At 28.5% G+C, this 9,985-nt stretch overlaps 1 protein-coding gene across 1 annotated transcript; it reads right to left on the bottom strand.

The window, feature by feature from the left end:
• Window positions 1–2,320: 2,320 nt before the first annotated feature.
• On the bottom strand, window positions 2,321–5,332 carry LOC100806237 (transcription factor HHO5). The gene is made up of 5 exons (XM_003518812.4): window positions 4,886–5,332; window positions 4,411–4,688; window positions 3,671–4,076; window positions 3,148–3,224; window positions 2,321–3,001 (listed from the first exon to the last, which is right to left on the bottom strand). Exons 1-5 carry the CDS (start codon window positions 5,088–5,090, stop codon window positions 2,723–2,725), a joined length of 1,245 nt encoding a protein of 414 aa, XP_003518860.1. The 5' UTR covers window positions 5,091–5,332; the 3' UTR covers window positions 2,321–2,722.
• Between the last annotated feature and the right edge of the window lie 4,653 nt (window positions 5,333–9,985).

The raw sequence follows: 9,985 nt of genomic DNA on the forward strand, positions 1-9,985 counted from the left end.
TAAATTGTGGGCAGTTGGTTGGATAAGCTGAACCTGGTTTAGAAGCTGTAAAGATAGTGAGAGAGATTCTATCATTTTCACTTACGCATTTCACCAAACAGACAATGCATACCCTAATTATGAATGAATATCACTGTGGGCTCCTTCATTATTTTGTTTGCAAGATTCTCCACTATAATTTTGTTTGTGATCGAAAATGACTCTTTTGTCATGCATGAACCTTGATCGCCGATAATTGATAAACATTAATAGCTGACGTTTTATTTCTCCCATGTGGGATACTAGGGTTAGGTAAAAGGACAAAATGAGGTTTCAAGTTCAAGCCTTTGACTAATTAAAATAGTGATTGCAATGATATACACTATACGATCATAATAAACGATTAATTAATAAAAATAATATATATAATCCACATTACAGAAAATAAAAAAACATTGATTTTGTATTAAAATTTTACTTTTTTTAACTATCAGATTATAATGATAAACTATTGACAAATACTAAAATAAGCAATATCATCTTAAACAAATCTATTGCAATTTAAATAAAGAAATGTTTAGTTGGTGCATGATATATAAATATATCCAGAATCCAGTGATATTTTAATTATATATTGAGTTTATAATTTTTTCACTTAATCAGAGAGTTAATATTCAACAAATAATATCAAACACTTTTCAATTTGAACTGAAACATAATTTCCATACAGTTCATTAATGCACTAGATGGTTCCAATGGCAATGCCCCAAGGACATGCTGTAAATTGGACAAAAAGGTAGAACAACAAGAGAAAATATGGTTCCCAAGTGAATCTTCCATTTCCGAATTTCATTCACCATACTTATTCGATGTTCCCTGGACAAGCCTAAACACTGAAGCTAGGAAAATTTTGGAGACATTATCAACCTAAGTTATTGAGTTGTTATTGAATTAAATGTTAACAACAACCCATAATTAATGAGGATGGATTAGTATCATAGAGATAATGACACGAAATAATTTTACAAGATAAGATGAGTAGATGACTTTCCTCATGCCTTGTCATGTATATCGATCCAAAGCAGTCACCGTGACCTGCAAGTTGAAGATCAACGGCACATTTGTGCTAGCTAATCCAATAAATGAAGGAGGAACACAACAAATTGCTACACAGTTCCGAAATTTTGACACGTGTAACTTCATTTATTAGGTAGGTTTGACATGCCTAAACTAAAACATTAAGCAACATAAAAATATTTCCTTCACATTTAATTTATATTGTATAGATTATGAGAAGACATGAGTTGAGACTAAACAGAAAACACAAACATAAATGAGACTTGGCTATTTATACTGAGTTTTTATCGTGTGTCTGATCTTTATATATATATATATATATATCAAACGCACTCCTATCGTCTACGATTTATCGTGATTTCACCTTAGAATAAGCTAAAATCTTGATTTTGACACATGACTTTGTATAGATTTCATTTTGATACTTTTTTACATTATCATTTAACTATATATTTAATATATTATTTAGTAATGTGAGTTGGTATGAGTTGAAAAAAGTTTTGAGAAAAACCCTCTCTTCAATGTTTGACTATAAAATAAATAATAATTGCCTGCCGAGTTAGAATACTCTTGGATGTAAAAAGTTGTAGAAAAATAGTCTGGGTACGCATAATATAAACGGATTTTACAATATTATCTAACAAAAAAATTAACATGTACACTTTTATAATAATTATCTTAAAATTATACTAATTTTAACTTTAATTGATTGATAGTATAAAAATATTATACATTATCAATACATATGTAAAATTTAAAGTCAAAATGTTATTGTTAATTAAAAAGAATTTGTTTTTATTATAATAAATATTTTATATTATTGAACAAAATAATGTCAAGAGAAACAAACTGTACATAAATCAACAAACCGTCAATTGAAGCTAAATTTAATATTTGAGCCTAAAAAATTTGTTGTTTTTATATTTTTATTCGTTTAAAAATTATTAGAAACATATATTAATATATTTTACTATCCAAAACACTAATACAAAAATCAATTCACATAAATAAGAATTTGCTTTATTTTAAGGGTCATTCCGCCGCATTCTCATAATCATAAACAAGACAATGGGAAATAAAATTTGTTTTCGAAGGCCGTGTACTGACTTGACACATTGCAATCATAGCCAGAGCTCAATATGAATGAAATGGCAGAAACACTTCTTGTTCAGTGTTTCATCAGTTTGTGTGCACAGAACAAGGCATCCTCTGATAAGAGAGAGAGAGAGAGAGAAAACAAAGAGTACGAGGAAAGGAGGAATAATTACGAAAAGATATCTCTAAAATTCGTGTAAATAAAAGTATGAGAAGAAATAATCCATCCACCACCAGCAATTAGAACAGCCAATGTCCACCCAAACATGCAGAGATGAGACCCATCTAAATATGGGACTAATTAATTTCTTCAGGGGGCATCAGAGAGTTCCCATGACAAAAAGAAATGAAAGAATTTTATGATGTGGAAAAGGATAATTTTAATTCGGAGTCTCATATCAAAACTCACGCAGTATAGAAGGCAAAGCTAAACCTTCAATAAAAACTCCAACAGCCTCTTATCGTTGACCCTCTTTTTTTATGTATCATCATCATGTAGTATTATTATGTAGTGGTAAAACTCCTCCCATGTATACTTTTATCTGCAAAATTCATGGTGGAGAGTAGTATCCTATACATCAACTTTTCCTGCTTTGTGCATATGACTTTTCCAACTAAAACTCTCGGATCTTGCATCTTCATCATCTTCCATGCTGTCACCTTCAGTTGGGGATGTTCCTCCCCGGGACCCTGCAGCCAAATGAAGAGGACTCTGAGGAGAACCTGACCCTGAACTGCTAACTTTTGAAGAGTCATTGTACTGATCTTGAGACATCCACAAACCTCCAAGAACCACAACTGGCTGGTTAGAACTTGCAGCTGGAACTCTCCGCGTATGAAGACGATATTTCTGCATTCATACATGACCATATATCATCAATCTCAATGCAAACTTCATAACACAATTAAATCTTAACATGATCTTTTTCCATAAATGCCCCAAGCAACTAAACAAGCAGTTAAAGGACCAAAACAAAAAAAGTTCCAAGAACTCACTTGTAAATGGCTCTTCACTTCATCGTTAGTCAGGCCATCAACTTGCATAAGCTCTCTAATTTGCTTTGGTGTTGCTACTGCAATTAACAGAACACAGAAGTTTAATTCGACAAATGAACCAAACAAAGTGTAACATATTATCATGCCCTTCCAAATAAACTTGAATTGGCAGATAATACGACATGTATAACACTCCTATGCCTATCTATCTGTCTCCTGATCTAACTTTAAGCAAATCCCAACTTTACACATGAACCAAACAGAACAAACTCTACCTAATTTCAACCAACATCTACAATTTCAAGTTCAACCCAATTCCAGCATCATATTCCCGGACTACTGCTAACCTATAATTTCCAAATTGATCAAAAATTGAGTCTGGTGTAAAAACCCATATCAAAAATTGTATAATAACTTGACATTTATAGTTTAAGAAAGTGAAATATACATAGATCACAATTCAATTTCATATCAAGATTGAAAAAAAGTAAAAAAAAATAAGAAAAGCATTCGAGTTTCTAACCTTGAGAACCTCCAAGCTTCTGCAAGGCATTAACAAATCGTCTGTGCAACTCAGGGGACCAGCATCTCCTCTGTTTCCTAGCAGTCTGCTGAAGTGAAGTCGCACGCAAACTCGGCTGAACCATGGGAGGAGAAGAAGAAGAAACAGCCCTGTTGGAACTGCTCCTTGATCCCCTTGAACCACACCCCTCTTTCACAGAAGAAGGTGTCAGAAGAGAAAGTCTATTCATAACACTCTCTTCCTTCTCTTCTTTGGATGCAGCAGCCCCCAGTCCCACTGTCGTCACCGGCACAGATGATGATGAAGATGAGTACCTAGAAAAAGGCATAAACGCCCTTCTTCCTTCATTTATATTACTACAAGTCTGAAAAGGATCCTCAACCACAGATTGCCCTTCTTCACTTTTCTGCCATCACCAACAAACCAAACAAAAAAAAAACACATTAACATTATTAATTGAATGCTTGAACAATGATAATCAGCAATAATCTCAGTATATTAGTATTGATGTATTCTTTTTTCTTTCCATTTTAGTGCCAAAAATCTTAGCATCCTCATAAAAATTAACCTTCCATTATTGATGCTTCTGATCAGAATTAGAGTTTCACAGTTACCTTCAATAGAATCCTTTGTTATGAGAATTATTGAAGTAAAACTCTAATTTTGATTTGAAAACTAATACTTAATGCACATAACTGAATATAGGTTTTGGTTTTTTTAGCTAGTTATTCAATTTCTACCTTGGTTTGTAATTTGTGAAGTAGTTGTTTGCGATCAGAAGGGTTGTTATTATTAGTGGTGGCAGTGGTAGTGTTGTTATTCCAGAGCTGAACAGAACTCATCCAATTCCTCTTATCCCGGCATTCGTTGTCGTCATCATCATCATTCTCCTCCTCTTCCTCCTCCTCCTCGCTCTGATCACCACGCTCCTTCTTCAACGGAATGAACTCCTCCAGCACCGGCGCAGAATCACGCGCGACCCTGCATTTCTGCGATTCCGCCTTCAGAACTGAAATTGCTGCAACACAGGGGAAAAAACGACGGCGTTTAGATGCGTGTAAAGAAATATGATGTCTGTGAATAAATATAAATAAATTTCAATTTCTCCTGTACTGTTCTAATGTTTAGTTTTGTCTGGGCAGATAATAAAAAAAATATAAACACGGATGCACGAGTAGCTAACTAGTAATAAGAAATGCGGAACGCGAAACGCACCGTCGTTTAAGAGGAGCATGGAGAGGGGGAGTTCGCGTTTGAAGGCGTGGATCTTGCGGAGCTCGTCTTCGAGGCGGGCGAGGAAATCGTGGAGGGTGGCGGGGGGGTTGTTGTTGTCGGAGAGGTGGCGGAGGAAATCGGTGATGGTTTTGGGGATGAAAGTGGGTCTTAAATCCAAGCTCAGTTCTGCGGGAACCGAACCCATTGGATTGGATTTGGATCGATGGTGGTGTTGGTTTGGTGTCCTCAGATTCAGATTTTGGTTGCAGAGGAAGAAAAAGAAGGAGGAGCCAAATGAATGAATAAATAAAGAGAGAAGAAGGAAAGGAAAGTGAAGGGAAATTTCAAAACGCCAAGATTCTGCGGAGGAATGAGAGAGAGAGAGAGAGAGAATAAGAAGAAAGCAACGACGACGGAGGTTTTAAAAGTCACTTTCGGGTCCTCGCGTATTTAATCCAACATCTCCCTCCCACTCTCTTAAACCCATTCCTATTCCACTTTCTTTTTTTTTTCTTCAAAGTAGATAGTAGTAATATTATTCTTTAAGGGTAAGTTATGGGTCAGTTTGTTTAAAATTTAATTTTAAAATAAGTGTTTTAAAAAATGTTTATTTAATGACCCAATATAATTTGATTATTAAATAAGTAAAGAGTTTTTAAGCCGAAATAATTTAAACAATTAAACTGAAAAATGTTTATTTTATTAAAATAAATGTTTTTTTAATAAATAAGTTTTAGCAAACTAATATATTTATCATGTACCAAAAACAAAAAATTTTCAAATAAATAATAATAATTTATGTTTCCTAAATGATTTATGATTTGAATCATAATCTTCAATAAATAATACTCAAATGAAAATAAAAATATTTATCTTATATATATTAAAAAAACATAGATATTATCACACATGTGTATCTACATCTCTATTTTGTTGTTACATTTTTTTATATTAACATTTATTTTTTTTATTTCCTTTTCTAGGAATATGAGAACTTTCAAAAATCATAATTTTTACTTTTAAAATTATTTGTTACTGTTAGTTTTAAAATTATAAAAAGTCATTTTTCTAAAAGTAGTTCTATAATTACGTGGCGTTTCCAGAGTTTTTTTCTGCTTTTAGTTTTCTAAAATTTATTAATTTTTTTAAAACAAATCAAAATTTAAAAAAATAAAGAAGTCTGCTTTTATTTTTCTAAATTTATTCTAAAAATTGTCATAATTTTAAAAAAATTCAATACTTTAAATTTACTTTTTTCTTTTAAAAATATTTTTCATTTAACCAAAATGGTGAATTATTCACTTCCACAAAAATCGGTATGCAGTTTTAAAATTTAATTAATTTAAAAAAAGAAAGGAAATTTTAAAACTTGAAAATAGGATTAGACGAAGAGGTACTTTTTTTTTATCCTGATTTAGTTTTTAAATTAAAATCATAATTTCACTTTTTAAATAAAAATTAAAAAATCCATTCTTAAAAGTTGGTTTAAAATTATGTTGTATTTCAAATGTTTTTTTTTATACTAATAACATGTCAAGTCAAAGCAAGTAAGGTGATACTAATTTTGATATTATTCAATACTTCATATGGTGCATGAAACAAAAATAGAATGTATAAAGAAAAACTTACAATGACAAATCCCTATCTTTCTATAAATCATTCAAATTTCAACTTTTTTTCTTCTATAGTCCATTAAGATCTATGTTGTTTTATCTCAATTGAAAGACTCTTCCAAACATTTTTCTTCTTTGGCAAACCAAGATGCATTTCTTTCTTTCAATTTAATTCAGAATGCACAAAAAATCATTTTATTTTTTTAATATAGAACAAAATTGCACATACCTTTCATTTTTTTTCAACGTGATTTCTTTCATTGTTTAGACATGCTTTTGCTTTAGAGGTTTTCACCCGAATGTCCAAATTGATGAGATAGAGACTAATCAAATTCTCTTTTTGGAGTAAAATAAAATACCTTAAACCCAAATTAAAATTTTGGGAACAGTTAGTCCAAAATGATATGATGTAGAGAGAGATGGTGGTTCAAATTGCAAGAGAAAAAATTGGAGGAAGTACAATATTGAAATTTAGTTTCCTAGAGTTAGATGCAGGTTTAGAACTAAGGTAGATCTAGAAGACCAATGAAATTATGTTCTGTTTCAAAATCGTGTACTCACGCCGACATAATGCTTTAAAAAATAAATAACAAAAGGCTCATAAAAATATATTTATATTGAAAAATCAATTCCTTGGATTAAACGTGCATGGCTGCATTTGTATCAATACAATAAAGTAATGTTAGAAACCACAAAATTCATTAGATAAAAGTAGAAATGGATGAAAAAAAAACAAATATAATAATACTATGTTCTGCAATTCCAGTTTTATGAGAAGAAGGATGCATAAAGATGAGAGTTATGAGAGTTGTTACTGATAATATATATATATATATATATATATATATATATATATATATATATATATATATATATACACGGAAAATGATATGCGGTTATATGAGAGGGAGATAATGTGTGGTTATATTTTGGAGGGAATAGTGATATGGCAAGTTATGTTGGAGGAAAAAAGAGAAACCAAAAAAAATGATCAAAAGTGATATCTTATTTATCTATTCTATTGTTATATATTTAGGTGCCTGAACAATATATACTTCGCTCCAATATCATGTAATGGAAAGAAAAACTATATCCATCAACACTTCTTCTACTCTTTTATAAATTTTATATAAAGTTTCTTTTGTGTCGCAAACATACACACAAGAGTCCCTTTGTTTTTTTGTTTTTTTTTTATAAATGTTAAATTTATAATTTATATTATATAAAACTGATAAAAAAATATTTTTTCTATCATTATTTAATATTATGCAAATCTCTTTCAATTTATAGTAAAACTAAATTTCAAACTGATTATATATATTTGAATTTGTTAATTTGGTTCAAGTTTCAATCAAACCAAATGTATTAACCTCGGGTTGCCTGGTTCAGATCATACGATAAAAAAATATATTATATTTTTTAAATTTTTTATTTCTAATTATTGTATTTATATAAATATTTTATTTAATTTTATATGCAAGATAATGATCAAAATATTAATCCAAGAAAAAAATATTATTTATTTTTAATAACTAATTATTTATTTTTTAAAAATAGAAATTAATTTTTCTATAGCCATCACTTTATATATATATATATATATATATATATATATATATATATATATATATATATATATATGTATATATATATATATATAAAAGTTTACACGATAAACCTGACCCACTTAAGATATTTGATAACGTTAGAAAAGATCATACAAAAACTAAAAAAATGAATAAGAGAAAATACAAGAGTTGAAGCAAAACTTAAGTTTTAAATTTAAAATATATTGATTTAAAAGTTAAAAAATAATGAATTGGATCAGAATTAATCCAAGTATAAAGCAACTAAAACTCAAATTTTAGGCTTACAAACAAAAGAAAAATTACTTTTAGTTTTTATAAAGTAAAAAAGGTCAGATTTATCAGAAAAAGGATTGTATATGTTAAAAAAATTAAATATATAATTTTTCATTTTAAAGTAAAATATTTATTTTTAAATTTATTTTAAGCCTCACTTCCATTAGATCGACTCTGAATTGAATAAGTTTGGATTAGTTTAGGTTGAAAAAAGATAAATTCAATAAAAAAAATTTATATTATAATAAATTTGATTTAAATTTGAAGTAAAAATAATCAATAACAATCAATCTAGTTGGTTTAGTTTGAATTGTTGAATTAATAGGATAACATAAATCCGATCCGATGAACACCCAAGTAGGGATAAAGCCAATTTTTTTATTTATGAAAAGTCAAGACAAAAAACATGAGTCAAGTAAAAAAAAGTAGTAAAATTCGTACATGCACTGTATAACATATGTAAGAAATTTAATATATAAATAATATTTTTTATGAGTAAAGAAATATATAACATCTTCTATGTAAAATATATATTTATATATTAAAGTACTTTTTATATATTCCCTAAGATAAGAAAGGAGAATCACAAAATAACTTTACGTAGTAATTTAAATTAAAAAAAAAAAATTGGAGATTATCATGGCTCCACCCAGTCATTCCGTCTCCACCCTTATCATAAAAAAGACTATCTTTCATAAACTATTATTTTGTAAGTTTTTCTAAAACCATCGAAATTTGGATTTTTAGTTTTCTGGTAAGAATATATTTTCATAAGTTTTGGTGGGATCGAATTTAATTTTTCCTCCTACAAATTAAATATGTGTTATCAACTAAGTTATAGAGATGTTGTTATTATTTTATTGGTTGATATACTAACTTAAATTTAAAATATTTTTAATAGTATTTGATTGCATGCTCATTGGACCACTTTTACCTTCTTTACTATCATAAGCAGTTTCACATGCCTTTTGATCCAAAAAGATGGAAATATTAAAAAAACTTTGTAAGAAATCTAAAATGTAATTTGATTCAACAAACATAAAAGAAAAAATAATAATTTACCTTGACATCCATTATCTCATTACTTCTTTAATTAAATATTCAATTCATTTAATAACTATTAGTTGTTAACTAGTAAGTACTAACTACTATTGCAGTAAATAAATAGTAACTACTAAACTTTTTATATTTCCAGTCAAAACAATTTTTATATTTAATTACAATTTTTACCACAATTTTTTTGTAGCTTAAATAAATTTTATGTATAATTGATAAAAAATTAAGTAGAGTGAGTATTTGAAAATTGGTTTGTGAAAAGTTTTTATGTTGAATTTAATTTCTAAATTATTTACAATTAAGAGGTGATTTATACAAGTATAACATTAGTGTTTAAACTATATTCAATTTAACTTTTAAGAATATGATTCAATTTTTTTCAATATTTAACAAATCATTTTGTATTACAATTTACAGGTGCACACTTTTTATAATGATTGCAATTAAAAAGTATTGATATAAAATAAAAATAGAATATATATGATATTTTATTTTTTAATTTAAGAGAATTCAAAATTTTCTTTCTATTTATGTTCTTTTCAAAATGAAATCTTTTTTTCTCTTCTCAA

Source organism: Glycine max, chromosome 2 (assembly GCF_000004515.6).
Source record: "Glycine max cultivar Williams 82 chromosome 2, Glycine_max_v4.0, whole genome shotgun sequence".
NCBI classification, from domain to species: Eukaryota; Viridiplantae; Streptophyta; class Magnoliopsida; order Fabales; family Fabaceae; genus Glycine; species Glycine max.

Bases quoted from the DNA above. Each gene is read 5' to 3' on its own strand.
- LOC100806237 (XM_003518812.4), bottom strand. From the start codon at position 5,090: ATGGGTTCGGTTCCCGCAGAACTGAGCTTGGATTTAAGACCCACTTTC. The intron at 4,689-4,885 runs GTGCGTTTCGCG...CCTGTGTTGCAG, and splicing joins CATGCTCCTCTTAAACGACG to CAATTTCAGTTCTGAAGGCG. The intron at 3,002-3,147 runs GTGAGTTCTTGG...GTATGAATGCAG, and splicing joins AAGTGAAGAGCCATTTACAA to AAATATCGTCTTCATACGCG.